The sequence below is a fragment of the Podarcis vaucheri genome (assembly GCF_965113315.1).
Source record: "Podarcis vaucheri genome assembly, chromosome: 17".
Taxonomy (NCBI): Eukaryota; Metazoa; Chordata; class Lepidosauria; order Squamata; family Lacertidae; genus Podarcis; species Podarcis vaucheri.
The window spans coordinates 7,348,906-7,367,698 of NC_138755.1; the positions used below are offsets into that span (position 1 = coordinate 7,348,906).

The window sequence follows — 18,793 nt, forward strand, 5'->3', positions numbered from 1 at the left end:
AGAGAACCCAAGCAGAGATTTAAAATTACAAAACATGCAGCAAGGTAAATCATGGAAATATATCCTGTTGGACCTTTAAAATATGCCCTTCTAAGTTCCTTTCAAAGTTCCCCTCTTCTTCTAGAATAGAAAAAGGCCACACACCTGGTAAGTTAAAAATGGTTTACTTACAAACTCTCCAAAGGTCAGAGTCATGTGCTTTTCCAAGCATTAGTCAGAAAAGTTGCACGGGCAGTAAAACTTGGCTTAGTTACAAAGGGTTGAAAGTTCCAAAATTATTGATAGAAGAACTTAAGAGTGCTTGAGCTTCTGTGGTAGACAGTGGGGGGACAAAGTCTTGAGTACCTAGTCCCAAGGTAAGCTAAGCCTGGGTCTTAACCCCTTTATGCATTAATTAGAATTAAGCATGTTGGTTATATGAGGCTGGTTATCCCACAGTTCTCACAGAAGGAAGTTAACCCTTTCTGTCCTGTTTTCTGACATGAACTTCAGCAGGGGGAATTATGTGGAAGCTTGTCTTTAATAAAGCTCTGCTCTGAATAAATGTTAGTGGATTCAATGGTCCAGATAGGACCACTCTGGACTTAATGGTCTTATTTTGGGAGGGTGAAAGATAGTACAGTGGTACCTCAGGTTACATACGCTTCTGGTTACATATGCTTCAGGTTACAGACTCCACTAACCCAGAAATATTACCTCGGGTTAAGAACTTTGCTTCAGGATGAGAACAGAAATCGTGCTCCGGCGGTGCGGCAGCAGCAGGAGGCCCCATTAGGTAAAGTGGGTGCTTCAGGTTAAGAACAGTTTCAGGTTAAGAACGGACCTCCGGAATGAATTAAGTACTTAACCTGAGGTACCACTGTAATGTTACTTTACTTACCCCAACATAGAGTAACCTGGATTTGCCGTGTCTGGGAATCCTCCTCATTTTGCTGATTGGGCGCTGGGACCTCTGCCCAAAGTCCTGCCCTGTTCATGCTGCGTAGTGACTTATAGGAGTCAGTGAGTTAGTGTCACAAGTGGGAGTGGTCCCCCCCCCCTATTTTGAACTTGGGGGCTGCCAGTTTCATGGTTTTAGCCACAGGGTATCACAGTCAGCAGAATTTACCAATCATTATCCATGATGAAAGTAAGGCAGGCAGCTGTCACTAATGGGACGCAATCCTCTGGGAGCTTCTGCCTGTTGCTTTGGATTTCCCACTGACCACAGGCACCAAAATATCCCTGTGAGCTGGGGAGGAAGCTGCTGCTCAGACCTGCTAGCGGAAGAGGCAGCTGGGAGCTCTTTCCATAGCACTTTAAAGCAGATGAGCTTTGTGATTGTTTTTGTACTGCGGCTGGGTTCAAAGTTTGCCCTTACACCATTCTCTCTCTCTCCACGTGAGTGAAAAACACCCGACAACCTGATGGTCATCGTGCTTTGGTACTATAGACTAACATTTAGCAACTGTCGGGCTTGTTGCATATTTCTGTTGCATCTGTACAGGTGTCCTAGTAGTTATATGGAGACCCGACTATACAGCGACTGCAGAAGTCAATCCACAGTACAAAAAGAAAAACAACATCTGAATAAGATCTCTCTATGCAACTGAATATGCATTGTATACGAAAAGGTAAAGGTAAAGGACCCCTGACAGTTAAGTCCAGTCGCAAACGACTTTGGGGTTGCAGTGCTCATCTCGCTCTATAGGCCGAGGGAGCCGATGTTTGTCCGCAATTTTTCCGGGTCATGTGGCCAGCATGACTAAGCCGCTTCTGGCGAAACCAGAGCAGCGCACGGAAACGCCATTTACTTTCCCACCGAAGCGGTACCTATTTATCTACTTGCACTTTGACGTGATTTTGAATTGCTAGGTTGGCAGGAGCTGGGACTGAACAACGGGAGCTCATCCCATTGCGGGGATTCGAACCGCCAACCTTCCGATCAGCAAGCCCAAGGCTCAGTGGTTTACACCACAACACCACATGTCTAATTCTGCCTTGATCTTGTCTGTGAAATAACACTTCACGCATGCACACGTTTGCCGTTCTTTCTTGCTTCCGCATGGCATGTGATTGTCCATGCCGAGGGATGCATTAAGACTGGAGCAGCTAACGTGGGGCCTGCCAGATGTTGCTGTACTACAGATTTCATGATACCAAACCATTGGCCATCTGGCTGTGGCTGATAGGACTTGGAGTCCAACGATTCTATGTTCACATGTTGGTCCCATATGCTATTATTTTTATTATAATAATTATATTTGGGCTATTCCCCCACCCTACCTTTTAAGGTCCACCCTCACAATGTGGCTTACAAATTAAAATGTTGCGACAATACAATATGCAACAAACGAATTCTCCCCCCCCAGATTTTTTAATTCATCTTTATTGATTTAAAATATCATCTTACATATACATTACAAATAATTACAGCAAAATTAAACACAAAAATATAAAAGGAAAAAGATAAAGAAAATAAAAATAAAAATAAAGAAGAGTTAACAATAAGAGATGAACATTGGCTATAACATCCTGTTAAATAAGTTCATAAGACAATTCATAAGATATAATTCTTGTGTTCTTACCTTCCTTCAGTGACCACAGCGCAGAATGTGCGCCTCCTTTTCTTGTTTTTATCCTCATAATAAAGATCTGCATGAAAGATAGGCAAAGCTGAGATTGGCTGAGCCAAGGTCTCAAATGTGGGACAGCGAATGCTGACCACGAGCAAGCTGAATAGATTCATCGTGTAAGAATAATGCAGTAGTAAACCCCGCAAGGATTGGGCATGTTGCTGCTGTTCATTCTCCCTTTCCTTTGGATTTGAGTTCTTCTGTTACTGACATGCACCTATCAAATTTGTCTTGTGCACTGTCCATAGCAGAAGGAGGAACTATTTGAACGTAAGCTTACCACTTGATGGATCTTAAATACCCTCCCTCACCCGCTGCAGCCTGACCGGGCTCTTGATTTTTCGGCTTTCTTTGTTTTCTTCCATTTCCTAGGACCCTTCTGAATTTGCATGTATTGAAATAAGGCACTGCGGTCAAGCAAGCAGTGAATTTCAGGAGGAGTTCACATTTCCTTTGCCTCGGTAATGGATATCCAGTTGCAGAGACCTCTCTCTCTCTCGCTGTGTGTGTGTGTGTGTGTGTGTGTGTGTGTGTGTGTGTACACGTACCGGAAGAGCTGTTCTCTCATCTTTAACCAAAACCAAAACAGGCTGGAAGCACAATAAAGAGGAACTCCAACCCCTTCCCTTCTGGGAGGGTCTGATGGACCTGCTCTGTACCCTCTTGAACTTCTAGCTTCTCTTTGGTTGTGCTGGGGGAGACCCTGCCAGCCCTGCCTCCTCATGCCCCAGTCTCGGTTGCAGAGTGGTGAGTCAGCCCCTCACTACTCTCTGATGCATTTCTCAACTTGATTGCACCAACATCCTCTGAAACGACTCTGGGCGGGACGAGGGAAAGAGGTTGCTTGACTCCTGCAGGTATCTGGGTCAGGACAGCAGGAAACCCAGACCTCCTCCTCCCCAGCAACCGGGAGGGCGACCTGTGTCCACATGGCATGCACCATAAACTGCGTAACCACCACATCATGGCTTTGCCCAGCCTCCATGTATCCATCCGAAGGTTAGTTGGGCTGTGAGTTATGGCAGGGGGAAACTCCACTGGGCAATGAGTTTGCACTTGTTCGGTATGTGTGTTATGGTTGTTTTGTGCCTTCCTCTCTGGCCATTCTGCTACTGCACTGAGCTAAGCCATGGTTTGGTTTCGTGTGACACGTGAACCAGGCCAATATCTCATGTCTGTTGGTGGGTTGGTGGGTTGACCAACTCGGACTGGGAGGGCAGGGAGGGCAACAAACCTGTGTAATGGTATGCCAGAAGGAGCAACAGTGATTGAAGGACCTTGGAATGCTTCGATATCAAGGAATTGGTGGATCAGAATTGATGAGAGGAAGTTCTTCGTTTTTGAGAGGGCTACAGGTTGGGATCAAGAGGCATTAGCAAACTTGTTTGGCCCTCCAGATGTTGCTGGACTGCAACTCCCATCAGCCCCAGCAAGCATGGCCAGTGATCAGGAATGATGGGAGTTGTGGCTCAGCAACTAGCCTCTGGAGGGCCAAAGGTTCCCGCTGTGGCTGCAGGTGGCATTTTTGCATTGTGTCCTGGCCATGGTCATTCCATTTTTCCATGTTCATTCCACAACAGCTTTCAAGCCACATGGGTTTCTTGCACTGGGCAGGATGAGGGTACTGTTTAACCTCTGCACAGTTATTTGCTAATGCAAACATCTCCAGTCACTTAAGGGGAGACAGTCCAAACCAGAGTTTCCCAAACTTGGGTCCCCAGCTGTTTTTGGACTACAGTTCCCATCATCCCTTGCCACTGGTCCTGCTAGCTGGGGATGATGGGAGTTGTAGTCCAAAATCAGCTGGAGACCCAAGTTTGGGAAACCCTGGTCTAAACTGAATTGCAGTAGATTTAGTAGCTGAAGTACGGTACATGTAGAAAACAGTGGTGTACTGACCACTAGGGGGAGATACAATTAGTGATTAAGAAATGAGGAAGGAAGAGAGACAATCCGTCAAAGCTGTACTTGTTTATGCTGTGTGTTTGCTGAAAGGCCCAGTTTTTCATCAAGGAACTCAGAGTCCTGTACTGAGAAGTCTAAAATTCAGTAGCCTCAAAGCGAGGAAAGCGAGTTAATAAAACTGGTGCAGGTCTTGCTCCTGTAGAGGCATGCTCGGCTTCTGTTCCAAACTCGGTTTTTGAAGTTTCGCAGAGTAAGGTTTGGGGCAAAACTAAGCTTTATGTGATAGTGAGAGAGGCACGGTAGGGCAGTGCAAATAGAGGTGACATGGGAAGGAGGTGGCCATATGGGAAATGGAAGCCATTGTATATGTGACTTGGAAGCAATGGCCTGCTTGCTTTGAAAAGTATATTTCCACTGAGGGCCAGCAACTTGCTTTTTAATTTTTATTAAAAAGTAAGTAAGTAAGTAAAGATTCTAAGGATCTAAAACTAGGCTGACATTGTGGCACAGTCTGTGAGAGTCAACTGCTTACTCATTCTACATGGGTGTAGCTGGGGGGGGGCAATTCCCTCCCCCCATTAAGTAAATAAATAAAGATAACTAACTGACAAATCGCATTAGGTTCTTCCCCCCTCCCCCAAAAAAATCCGGGCTACACCCTTGTCACTCCATTAGATAAACAAAGTGGCTCAAAGAGGGAAATGAGGAATGCAATTGTTTTCACCTTTGTAGTGATCTCACTGCAAGTTTGGCTTGCACAGTGCTCTAAAAGGCTGTCAAGCTTGTATCTGTCTTGCTTACATATAGCATTTGGGCATGGACTGCTCTTCCAGTGGAATTTACCCAAGGTGGCTTACAAGATATATAAAAAAGCATATTTATAGATATGAAACAATTGCCATATAAATAGCAAAACAGCCATGTCCAAATGAAACCAGTCTTTAAAGTGTTAACAGTCAGATGCTATGCATCAGCCCCTCCTGAGTGTTGCACAGTCTTGCAGCTACAGATGGAAGGACTTGTCAGTCTCATTTTTCGAATCTTAAATTCAATTCTCCACATTTCTGCAGAAATTTGCTTTTTAAAAAAACAAACTCATAAAAATTCAGTTACAGATAGGTAGCCGTGTTGGTCTGCCATAGTCAAAATAAAAAAATTCCTTCCAGTAGCACCTTAAAGACCAACTAAGTTAGTTCTTGGTATGAGCTTTCGTGTGCATGCACACTTCTTCAGATACACTGGAGTGTGCATGCACACGAAAGCTCATACCAAGAACTAACTTAGTTGGTCTTTAAGGTGCTACTGGAAGGAATTTTTTAATCATAAAAATTCTTTAGCATTTTTGTATGAACTTCTCCTGATTTTTGCACTTTTGTTGGAGAACTGCATTGCAAAATTTGGATAAGTGCGACTTTCGAAGGGTAGCTGTGTTTTGGTTCAGATTTTGTTTCAGAAAGTGGGGAGGCACTTCTTTTAAACAGACACCACTGCCAAAAAGGCTCAGGCTGATCTTTCTCTATGGACAGAAGGAAGACTGAGCAGAGCATCTGGGCGCAGCCAAGTCTGGAAATTCCATAGCCCAAAAATGGAAAAGGAGCGAGGTCCCAACCAAAGAAGAGTGGCAACTTAAGTTGACAGAATATGTGCAGCTTGAAGACTTAGCATATAGAATAAGAGAACAAGAAGAACATACGTTTAGAGAAGACTGGAAAACATTTATTGAATATATGTGTACGGCTAAAAACACTGGCAGCATTAAGATAAATTCAACAGTGTAAATAAGTTATGATGGATGGAATAATGGAATAATGAATGGTATAGTTTCTGTAAAATATGCAGGGATTTGTGATATGTAAAATGAACCATGAAAATAGAAGAAGGGAAGTCATTGGTATTTTAAGGATGTAAAAATGAGTATTTTAAATTGTGAAACAGAAAATTTAATTAAAAATTATATACAAGTCTGGAAATTCTTTCCACCTTACAGTAGCAGAGATCGCCCTTTGGCAGCTGTGGGAGGTTGTGTGTCTTTTGCATAGTTGCGTATCAAGCAGGCCATTTTCTGTTCTTCCTTGACATATTTCCTTTTCTCCTCCTGCAGTTTCGAGGTGGAGAATGGCCCGTCACCTGGGCGCAGCCCGCTGGATCCCCAGGCCAGCCCAGGTCTGGTGCTTCACCCCAGCTTTCCGCAGAGCCAGAGGCGTGAGTCCTTCCTGTACCGCTCGGACAGCGACTATGACATGTCTCCAAAGACCATGTCACGCAACTCATCCATCGCCAGTGAAGCGTGAGTTCTCCTCCGTTCTTGCGCCCAAAGAGCAAGCATATTCTCACCCTAAAGAGACAAACTGAAGAGGGGCTGTGGCTTAGTGACAGAGCCCGTGCTTTGCATGCAGACAGACCCAGGCTCAGTCTCTTGGCATCTTCAGGTAGGGTTTACCTAATCAGAAACCTTGGAGAGCCACTGCCAGTCAGTGTAGCCTGTACTGAACAGATAGATCGAAGGCAGCTTCTTATCTTCCTGCTCCTAACCCTGTGTGGCAGCAGCATAGTTAGCAGCAGGGTCTCCAGGCAGGCCTGGGGGTGTCCCTTGTCTTGCTGATCTAGGTAGCCCAGTAGCCTGACCCTGTAGGTTCCAAGTTGTCACAGGCCTGAGCGCAAGCGGGTACCTTTGCAGCAGAAGGGCTGAAAGCTCCCAGACATGTTGAACAGTAAAGGGCCCTTTGTCAGATGGAAGATTTGCCTGTTGCAGCACAGGGTCCTCCGGTCCTTCACCTCCAGGGTAATGACCTAACTGCTGAGCTGAAAATAGTGCAACCAAATCCTATCTGCATGCCTGTGCAGGATTTGTGACAGGTAGGATAAAAGAAACAAGAGCGGCCAAGTTTTAAACTACCCAGTTTTCTAAAATGGCAATGGGCTGGTAGTAATGTCCAGAATATAGATTGGAATCTCATTAATATGCCTTTTGCTCCATCCTTATTAAAAGTACACGGCTTCCTCTACTCAGCAAAAAGATCCCTCAGGCTTGAAATTTCATTTGCTATACATTATCTAAGCCTTCTGCCAGGGAGAGTTTTGGAGTGTGGGGTTTGAGTTTTGCTGTGCTCTGTCATCCCTTCCCCACAAGTCATCTGTACTCGTGTTGTTTTTTATCCTTCACAGACATACTGAAGACCTGATAGTGACACCATTTGCCCAGGTATGTCCCAGGTCCCTGTGCATGCTTAGGTGAGAAAAGTCGGCTTGTCACAGTTGTGTGCTCTGAGAAATTCCTGCCACAATACCTTATTTAGGCTCCCCAAATCAAAAAGTGGCTTAAGCTTTGAAGCTTTTTTTTCAGGCTGAAGGTTAAGCAAAAACAAAACAAAAATAAAGCAGGGAGGGGTGATGCTCAACAATATATTTTTCGCCCCCCCTTTTTTCTTGTTTATTTCTTTGTTTAACATTCAGCTGAATTCAGTGAATTCAGATTCTTGCATGCTGATTCGTACTTTGTATTTCATTGAGCTTTGTTATTTTCCTTAAAGTGTAAGAACATCCAATACTTTATTGTTACAATGATTAGCAGTGCTTCTTCTTTTTCAAGAAAAACAGGTGCTGGTACTCACCATGAAGTTTTTACAGTAAGTGTCACACTTTAAACATTTGGTGGGGAAAGGATGCCGGTACTACATATCGTTGAGTACCCCCAGAAAAAAAAGGCACTGAGATTAGCACATATTTTCTTTCCCGCACAAATACAGAAGCAGAGAATATGACTTCGTGGTGTAGGTGGGGCAGGGTGTAAATTTTATTTTACCTACTTCTGAAAGCTTTTAAACATGCCAAAATACTGAGTTGCAAATACGCAGCCTAATATTGTGTGCCCCACCTGCTGCGTGCAGATGTTTAAGCCCTCATCTCTTCAACAGAGACCAAATCAAACCAGACACTGGGGCTGGGGTAGCGGATGCTACTCTCTCGATTTTGTATCTCTCATTGGTCCACCTGTGGAGATGATGAATAGGAAATAAAGCAGCAAGACCAAGTTTTCTTTGCTCCTTGTCATATTCGCTTATCTGCGATGCAAATAGTTTAAAAGAGTTCTTCATAATTTGAAGAAATCCTTATGCCACGCTTCTCGGTATGAAGAGACATGCACCTTTCTGTTTGGGTACAGAAAGCACTTCCCTACCAGCCCACATTTTTAACCTCTGGTACTTCCTGGTGAGAGTCAGCCTCAGTTTTGTTCTTCATTCCACCTCCTCGTTGTTCTGGGGTCTTCTGCTGGCTGCACAGAGCAGCTTCATAGCCCTAACGTTCTCTGCCCATTGGCTTCCTATAGGTCCTGGCAAGCTTGAGGAGCGTACGTAATAATTTCTCCATCCTGGCAAATGTTCCTACGCCAACATCCAACAAGTAAGTGTGTGCCAGTTCTGGGGTGTTCAAGAAACGCCTAAATGTGACTCGTTTGCAATTTTAGTTCTCGTTTGGTGCACCAGGCCAGATGGCACTTCCTGTGCTCAGCTGGATCTTTTATCTTCCACCACCAACCTACTTCCAAAGACTGCGCCTGGTTTGCATCCAAACATTACAGCTGACTGTACCCTGCACTGAGATTATGCATTGATAAAGGGCTTGTTTCCTGCTTGGCAGGGGGTTGGACTCGATGGCCCTTGTGGTCTCTTCCAACTCTATGATTCTATGATTCTAAAATACTTTAAATGAAATCTCCAGGTTCAGAGGCTGTGTTCCCCTGGAAGAGCTGGGACAGCAAAGTTTGGGAGGAGATGAGAACTACTTCCCACCAAGTCTGGTTTGGTGTTAAATCAGCTTCTGGATTTTTCTGGAGCTTTTAACTCTGAATTGCCTGAACCCCCAGGAATTCAACTTTTATTTTGTGGTGGGGTATACCTTCTTGATGCTCCAGTCCAGCCCTTGTAGTTGATGCCCTTGTATTCCTTAAGAGCTGGAGCCTGAGCAGATGCTGTAATTCCGCAAAAGTCTCTGTTTGTATTTCTTTTCCCTTGCCTGCCTCTCCTCCCTTCCTCCCAGAACTACTGTAGGGGTTTAATTAATGCCAGAGGCAAAGTCCAGAGTCACAGAGTGTAAAGCAAGAATGAAAGTCAGCCTCATTCAGACATGCACAGTGCATGCAAACCAATATAACTAAGCACATACCATCTGCCCAGCTGCTAAGGGAACACCTACGCTACCAATGTATTTGTAGTCAGTTTTATGGCAATTGATTCTTCAGTTATTCTCCTGGTACAGCAGGCTAAGCTGTATCTTCCTTCTAGCAGGCTTGTCCCTCAGAGATCAACTGAGATCAGGTTGCTGCTCCTTTCACATCCCCACTTAAAACCACTCACATTTCCATCTCAGTGGGATGGGATGGATTTTGGGTCCTACAGTATCTCCCAAGTTCATTTGCTGCCTGCAAACTTGCAGAGGTGACGTCTCAAGTGGCCAGAGGGGTGGGGTGGAGGGACATGTGCCAGAAAGAGTGGTGGCTGAGCCTGATCATCTATCTTTTCTCTCTTCTGTCCCCCTTAGGAGGTCTCCCATGGGCAGCCAGCCAACTGTTTGCAGAGCCACGCTCTCAGGTAATGGGATGCCTAGTGTTTAGTACCAAGAGGGTTCTGGTTCTGGAGGAGCAAACAAGGGAACATACACAGAGTCAGCATCATAGGCCTGGCCTAAAGTTTTGGGATCCATGAAAAGTTCATTGGATTCCTGCTCCCTCTCCAGGATCTGCAGCGTGCATGATGTATAAATCTCCCCTGAAAGGTCCACATTCAGTAAGGGGGGCTTTGTCTCCTGGGGGAAACAGGTAATTGGAGCCACTCTGTGCAGATGTGGCCTTTACTATGAGGCACAATGAGGTGGCCAACTCATGCATCTATCTCTGTGCATATGGGAGCCATGGAGCATTTCCCACCAGGAATCTTCTCTGCATGGCTTTGATGTTCATAAGAGCACAGCTCCTCTTAATTCAGTGGCGCTTGTTCAGGAGAGCTCCCAAAGTACCTGTGTCCTATATTAATTAGTTGGGAAGGAGGGAACCCTTTGGAATTTTTGCCACAAGTGCCAGAATATCTTGGGTTGGCCAGAATCTCCCTGAGTGCAATGCAACCCTTGAAGGGAAAAGGAAAAGCAGCCCTGTGCCACACGGCTGCAAAAGCTGCCACTCTCAGGTGCTTGTTCCTGATGCTTCAGATCCATCAGTCACCCCTGACCTCTTGAGCATCAGCTTCCTCCTTGGCCCCAAAGGGGTCAGCCTGACTTGTCTTCCTCTATAAAAAGTTGCAACACCTGGCATTGCTGCTTGGGTTCCGAACTGTAAGAGGACCCCAGCACTCCTACATTGCTAAATCAAAGAGCATATTCTTGGCAAAGTCATGTTACCTAAAGCTATAATAACCCATTGCCCCGGCACTTATCCCCCTAATTCCTCCAGCTGTGGTGTGGGCTAAACAGCAGGATACTTAGAGCTTGGAATGACAAGAAAGGCTGACTGCAAAGGAATGAGTGTAGCATCTAATGGCCAAGACTGCATTAGCTTGGCCATGAACTTGTTGATTGGTGGCTTTAGGTGAGTCCTGCTCTCAGCCTCAGGCCCTGCCTCATCAATGTTATCAGTATAATTGACTGGTTCTCTGTGCTTTTGGCCAGAAATTCATCTTGCAATCTGTGTGCCACCATTTGGTTTTTAACACCATCCAGGGCTTCAGTTCGAATTGACTGTGCATTTGGGGTGTTTCCCTCAAGTTTCTGGAGCTTCCACTTCTGCTACCTGGTAGCAGAAGGAACTGCAGTCAGGCTCTTGAAGTTCACAGCATCATGTGACTCCCTTCTAGATGTCCAAAACCATATGCCCAGCTTTATATTCCTGCCTTGTATGTATGTGGCTCATCTACGTGTTCCCCCTTTCATTCAGCCCTGGTTCCTTGGTAAATTAGCTCATTCATAACATCACTTAGGTGGTCTTGTGCATACTTATACTTCCGCTAAGCTTCACATCTCTTTGGGAGCATGGTAAAGTGGGTGGAATGGGAAGTGTGTTTCCTTGAAATGGGTCCTTTGTCGCGTCTTTTCCCCATCACAACCAGACTTGGCTTCAGTGCCACACGACTTGAGTTCCACAGGTCCCCTTTTCTTTAAACCAGGCCTGTTCCAGTTGTGACTCACTGCTGCTGCCTGCTTCGTGCTTCGCAACCCCACCCCAGCCCCATTTTCTGCAGTCCCAGGCAGGCAGTGAAAACAGAAAATCTATCAGGCCCCTGGTGAGCTCCGATAGATGATTGGCAGGTCATAGGTTTTGAGACCTTTGGGGCCTTCAGTTATTTAAAAGAATATAATAAGAAAGAAGAAAACCTCTCTGGGACTGTGCTGCTTGCCCTGAATATCCCAATATCCTATGCCTGCCCTCGATATCCCTTGGCAACGTGTTTCCTAAGCTGTCTGCAGGTGAGGCAAGAGGAACAGAACTGGCCAAGGGTGAAATTCATGCTTCTCCATCACTTAAACCTGACTGGCTGTTTTCTTACCCGACTCTCTTGCAGAAGAAACATACCAGCAGATGGCCAAAGAGACTTTGGAAGAGCTAGACTGGTGCCTTGACCAGCTGGAGACCATTCAGACGTACCGCTCTGTTAGTGAGATGGCATCCAACAAGGTAGGGCTCAGAGCTTGCTTGGCCTGTTCTGTGGCTGCCACCCTGGTTTCCAGAATGGTGCCAGCACCTCCCTTTGCTGCAGCGCGGAGTGCCATTGTTCTGTGTTTCCATTGGTCGGCCATGCCCACTTGCACAATCGTGGTGCAAGTGATGCCTTTCTTCCCTGTTGCTTTTGGTTGCTGCAACGCTTTAGGGGCCTGGCTGCCCTGGGGGCCAGGATCTGCATGCTCTCAGCCCTGCATCTTTATGGGATTGCATTTGGGAACAAAAAGGGCAAAACTCTTGGGTCAAATTGGCAGCCGCAGTTGATCTAGCTGAGCACAATTCATACTGCCTGGGGGCAGGTTAAGAGCCGGTCTGTCCCAGGAAATCCCCGTCCAGAAATTTCTCTGAGGACTATGAGATTTTTTTAAAGAAATCCACTGGAATAATTGTATTCTGCAGGCCAAATCAGACATGTGGCAAACACACACACACACACACACACACACACACACACACACACACCACCCCTACCTGTCTGGATCCTTAAATTGCAATGTAATAAATTTCAGTCTTATTTATTAAGATGTTCATATCTGTACTGTACAGGGCAGTGTATTAATGATAAACCTATAGCTATGGATGGAGAGAGATGGAATCATACATTAGCAACTGTTGACATGCAAAAAGGTTTCTGCCTCTGGTTTGTGCATGGCTTAGTTCTTTGTTTTCTGGGCCACAAGAACTATTATGCTGCTCCTGCTGTTTGAGTCTTCGCTGAGTAGGGCAGATGTGGTTTTAAAGACTTGTTGCGAAGCGCTGCATCAAAGTGGGTTGCGAAGTGTCTCGTGGCCGGGAGACTCTCACTTGGGGGAGAGCTAAGGGGGCTTGCAGGGCAGAGAAATGCAAAGTGGAGAGCTGCTTCGCTGAGAAATTGACAGGTGCTGCTTTGCAGGATACGTCCTACAGGAGAAACGTGGTCATTTCTAGATACAAATGGATTAATCCAGATGAGTGAGCTCATAGTCTGGTGTGTGTGTGTGTTTAGTTGTGTGTTTGCTTTATGTTTCGAGATAATTGGCCTGAGAATCCCCGCTTCAGTTGGTGTACTCTCCCTTTTATCTATACCTCGTATTGTCTTTTGTGAAATTCCAGATTATGTACACAGAATTCCCAGGGAGTCTCTCATCCAAGCATTGACCAATCCCAACTTTTTAGCTACAGCAAATCCACTATGTCATGTGCCTTTTATATATTCCCAAAGGTCTGTTCTCCCCAAGGCCCCACTCCCTTTCTCTTTGCCACTTCCTGTCTTAAGAAGTTTGTGCTTGCAATTGTACAATCTGGAATTAATTGTGAAAAGGACTGAACCGGATGCCAAACACATGTGGGGTGTGAGAGATGGGGGACACAAGAACAGCATATATCTGTGTTTCTCTCCCCAACCCTACTGGATCTGCTAGCTCCTTAATGTGTGTGGGTGTTATAGCATTGGGGATTGGCATTAAAACCCTCTCCTGTATCATCACTTTCCCATCTTCAGAGCAGTCTCATTCATTCATACCTTCTTCCCTCATGGAGCCCCTCATCCAAGCAATGACTGGGCCAAGGCCTGCTGAGGTTCTTCAAGTTGGTGATCTCATGTGCCTTCAGACTGTTGCCCTGGGACTGAAGTGTGCAGTCATGCAGTAATTAGCAAAATGAAAACCTTATGTGATCCTAGTAGCAGATCACTTGAGTCAGGTCTGGTTTGGCCCAAGAGTCCACAGTTTACCCTATTGTGCAGCAGGCTTCAGCATGGATTTCTGAAGAGTCGCCACTGGCCAGTCTAAGGGAGGAGGGTCTCCAGCTGGCTGCTTGACACAGAATTTCAGCTTTCCAGCAATGCTGCTTCTTTCGTAAGAGAAGGAGCTAGAGGAGCATTTGTGGTGTTGTTGCTGCCGCTTTGTTATTTAACTTCTAACTTTAAAACAAAAGTTAGAAGTTAAATAGGTTGACACAGAAGGTGCGCCCTGGAATCTTCTTGGGAGGAAAAGTTCCAGTCTTGGAACTGCAGGCTGGAGCTCCCTCCGCTGACTCTGAATACCAGCTGCTAGCCATCACAAGTGGGAAGAGTGGAAGTCCTGCCTGCAGGCTTCCAATCTGGCCAGCTACTGTGAGAGAGGATACTGAACTAGATCCAGCAGCTTCTTGTATTCTTAACGAGAGAGTGGCAGTGCACTCATGTCCTGTTTGTAGGCTAGACTAGATGGGTATTTGGCTTGATCCAGCAGGGCTCATCTTATAGCAGACATGTTCAATTGGTCGACCGCCATCAACAGGTAGATCCCCTGGTGATCCTGGTAGACTGCGGGATCCTTATCGATCGTGGGCTTAGAATAACTTCTGAATTAATTTTTTTTGCCCCCTCGCTCTGTCCCTCCGTCGTGTCTAGTGGCTGGAGTTTGCTGTTTTGCCGGAATTTGTTTTGCCAGAACGAATTAAGTACTTAACCTGAGGTACCACTGTAACCTAACTTAATATGACTGTTGCAAGAACAACTGAGAGATGATGCGTGGCAAAACCTTCGAATGTTTCAAAAATGCACTATAAATGCAAAGTATTACAGTGGTACCTCAGGTTAAGTACTTAATTCGTTCCGGAGGTCTGTTCTTAACCTGAAACTGTTCTTAACCTGAAGCATCACTTTAGCTAATGGGGCCTCCTGCTGCCGCCACGCAATTTCTGTTCTCATCCTGAAGCAAAGTGCTATTTCTGGGTTAGCAGAGTCTGTAACCTGAAGCGTATGTAACCCGAGGTACCACTGTATTATTACTTGCAAGTAATCATCCCAGCCTGTCATTTGAAGTGTCATCTTTGCTCAGGCAATGCTCCTCCTTATGTCCATTTAGGCACAGGTAACAACTCTTTGGAAAGTTCCCCATCACAGCTCCCATTTGTTTCAGTGTAGCTTGTGCGAGGAGTGTTTCCGGTGTGAGCTCCAAGAATCCCTCACAGTGTTGCACAGGCGGTGCCAATTCACAACCCCCCTGATCTGAGAGTTATTTCCCAGCATTCTTTTTGTGAAATTGCAGTGAATTCTAGGTGCCCCTCATGTATACCACGGTGCAATTGCTTGGGGCAGCAAAAATGTTTGGAATGGCCATGTCTCAGGAAGTAAACCTCTGTAGGTTCCACGTCCTTATTCTGCAGAGAGATGCATGCCTTTGCTTAATTGAACCAGCATTTATTCTAGCTGGTAGGTTTATGTTGAAAATGGGTCACAGTCTGCTCACCTAGAAGAAGAAGAAGAGTTTGGATTTGATATCCCGCTTTATCACTACCCTAAGGAGTCTCAAAGCAGCTAACAATCTCCTTTCACTTCCTCCCCCACAACAAACACTCTGTGAGGTGAGTGGGGCTGAGAGACTTCAGAGAAGTGTGACTAGCCCAAGGTCACCCAGCAGCTGCATGTGGAGGAGCGGAGATGCGAACCCGGTTCACCAGATTACGAGTCTACCGCTCTTAACCACTACACCACCCTGGCTCTCACCTAAAGCTCTGGATACCTTATAAGAGATTGTTTTCCCCTGAAAAGAGCAAGGGAGAGAGCTAGCAAAGAGGGTGTTGAGGACTGGGTAACGTTCTGACCAGCCTTTTCTGAAAGGGGAGCAGGTTTGCCGCTCCTAGTTAAAGTGTACCTTCTGCCCACCTTATGGCAGTGGGTGTATGCAATCGTGTTTTGTATTCATGGCGCATGGCAGCGGCTCTGTGTAGGCTGAGTTGGGGTCTTCCCATCCTTGTGCTCAGATTGTCCTGCTCCAACAGCGAGAAGGAAGAGCAGAGCGCCCCTCTGAAGGGCCTCTTGTCCTGCCTCTGTGGGTTTTTTTTATGTTGCCACGTCTGGAACGTGGAGCCCCAAGGGCAAGGTGCCCTCGAGTTGTGGGTAGCAGGAGGCCTAACGCTGAAAGCAAAGGCACTCAAACATAGCTCAGGTGTATGAACAGAAAAATTAGAATGCCCACCGCTAGTATTGGGGGTGACAGAGGGGTGCTCTTGGGATATGTGCATGCAAGCGGGAAGCAAGAACACATTCGCCCCTGCAGGTATTTCTTCTATCCCATAATAGCCCTCCAGGCAGTCTCCTGGTCCTGCACCAGCTTCACTTTCCCAGGTGTGTTTGCAAGGGAGGGACAGTGTTTCATGTACTTGGGATACCGTGGCAATTTCTTCCCTCCCAAACACACAAAAATGCCGGGACTGCTGCCTAGATATATAGGAAGCAAAATCAAGCCAGCAACTATTGAAGGCTAGAAGTCTGGTTGTCAGGAGGTTTTGACACACTTAACCAAAATAAATCTAGACGGTTGTGCGAATGCAAACATGACAGAGTGGAGAAGCTGATAAAACAGGCTGTTGCTGCGACTGAACCCGGTACTCTTAGCTTTCCCCTCCCTCCTCCCTCCTCCCATCCCCACCAGGGCAGTTTTCTTAAGTCCCTCACCTTTCTCAAAGCTACGAGTCATGAATGTCAGACTGAGGTGGCTACGGATCAGAATGAAAAAGCAGAATGGTGGGTCACTGGCGGCAGCTGGCTGGCCCCTTGCCCCCTGCTGAAGTTGGGCGGGGAGGGGGCAGAGTCCTGCTGCCCATCCCCCTGTGAGCTGGAGCATCTTGCTGTTCAGTTTGCAGCCCCTGTCTGGGAACTGCAGCCAGGCAGCTCTCCAAGAGTCCATGTGTGTTCCTTTCTGCCTCGTTTCCTCCACCAGCAGAGCTGGGTTACCCGGTCACCTTCCGTGAAGTCTTCCGCCAAGCCCGCCAGGCGTTCTCTGTTGCTGCTGCAAAGGAGCAGAGGCTAGAGCCGCAGAAGCTTTTCTCCTTCGAGGCCCAGAGCTCCGGAGCTTCCTCTCCCTTCCCTCTCGCCGGTCGGTCATTTGCCCGGTTTGTTTAGCCAGCTCTTTCTGAGGTGCTCCTTTGGTAACCACCTCCCCCCTTCCCCGCCTCTTCCCTCATTTCACTTCCACTCCCTCCCACCCCCCCAGCCGCCGCCTCTCTCTCATCGCCACCTGACATCATTTCCCATCTACCCAGTGCTGCAGTGAGAGAAGAGCGCGCACACACTTGCACACAAACGCCAAGCTGGGGATGCAGCTGAGGCTGAGCCGTGCAAGGAGGTACCGTCTCCGTGGTGACCGCTGCCCTCGCACCCGGGAGGAGATGATGAGGACGTGCCTCCTGCCAATGCAGCCCCTGCCTTGTTAACTGGGTGGCTGCCATGTGGTACCCAGAAGTGGCTGGGAATCTCCAGCCGGCTCCACCTGGAAGAGACCACCGTTCCTCTTTGCAGTGACTCCTCCTGCTGCCGTCTTCAGCCAGACTCTCTCTTCTTCACCAGCGAGCGGCTGGACTTCTTTTTTTGCCTCTCCCTCCCGTGCACCGAAGAGAGGGGCTGTGTGTTTTGCTCGTAGCCGGAGCAGCAGCGTTGCACTGTGGGTATTTCCCTCCTCATCTGCAGTACAGCCAGAGACGGTGGGGTTTTCTCAGGCCTTGCCCATATCCCCGGTCCACGGTCCCCTTGCGGGGGCATCAGTGAGGAGCAGCAGAGATGTGAGGGTCCTTGTGCAGGGCGGGTTGGCCAGCAAGAGCCATGCCAGGCCCCAACCCGCTCATGGAAGGAACAGCTCTGTGGGATTAACCCCTTCCTTTCCTACCAACACCAAGGAAAGGGGGCACCACAGATCGGCCGCTCACCTGGAAAGAGGGAAGACCACGTCGGTGGGTAACCCAGAGAGCCTCTGCCGCCCACTGGCGGAGAACGGAAGATGCCCTTAGTGGATTTTTTCTGTGAGACCTGTGCGAAACCATGGCTGGTTGGCTGGTGGGACCAGGTAATCTGGATATACCTGGGGTGGGTGGGTGTGGAGGGATGAAATTGGGGGAAGTATGTGTTTTTGTGGGGCTGGGGGAGAGAACTTTGCGATGGACAATATCTGACACCCCACCACCACATGGGCAACTGGGGTGGCTTGCTGGGGCAGGTTTGAGGGCGACCAAGAGACGTCCAGTAGCCAAAGCTTTGTTGCCTGCATAATGTTGCTAAGAGTAGCAGAAGAAATGGCTGGATGCTGCAAGGGTCCTAAGGCAGTGTGCATGCCTGCAAGGTCAGAAATGGGCATGACCAGTTGGGAGTGCTGCTTGCAACAGCCCGGTCCTGGGAGCGTGGAGTACTGTGTCTGCCAAGAGATATTGGAGGAGGCCTGTGTCCTTCCTGCCTGCCTACAAAGTCAACATTAGGGCTGTCGCTACTTCTGCACTGTCCGTTCTCCCCGTGGCTAGAGAGATGTGCAGCCTTGGTAGACTGATGCTCTGATTTTGTCAGCCTTGGAAGAGAGACCTGACATCATGTGTCTCCTGCCCTGTGTCTATATGTGTCGCATGGACCAGCTCAATGGAGCAGGGCATGGTCAGCTACCTGAAGAACATCCCTGTCTCTGGAACATGGGGTTTTGGGTGGTGCCTCCTTGTGAGTGTGTGGGTCTGTGGAACTGCAGGCACTTACGGGACTCTGTATCAGTTTTGTTTATTTCAGGTTATGCAGCTTTTTAGAAAGACTGCCTTGCCCTGCAGAATTGTGGATTTTCAGGACTGCATG

General features: G+C 47.3%; 1 protein-coding gene across 6 annotated transcripts in view; it reads left to right on the top strand.

Moving 5' to 3' along the window:
* PDE4A (phosphodiesterase 4A) overlaps nt 1–18,793 on the top strand; it is a 339,410-nt gene that overhangs the window by 270,695 nt on the left and 49,922 nt on the right. For 4 of the 6 annotated variants that reach the window (XM_082205418.1, XM_082205417.1, XM_082205419.1 and 1 more), the window contains 5 exons: nt 6,622–6,807; nt 7,686–7,722; nt 8,848–8,921; nt 10,059–10,108; nt 12,068–12,180. In XM_082205418.1, coding sequence (XP_082061544.1) covers nt 6,622–6,807; nt 7,686–7,722; nt 8,848–8,921; nt 10,059–10,108; nt 12,068–12,180 — 460 coding nt within the window. Of the gene's footprint in view, nt 1–3,564; nt 3,615–6,621; nt 6,808–7,685; nt 7,723–8,847; nt 8,922–10,058; nt 10,109–12,067; nt 12,181–17,624; nt 18,030–18,793 lie in introns of those variants that run through there. The other 2 variants (XM_082205421.1, XM_082205422.1) reach the window with 2 other exon arrangements.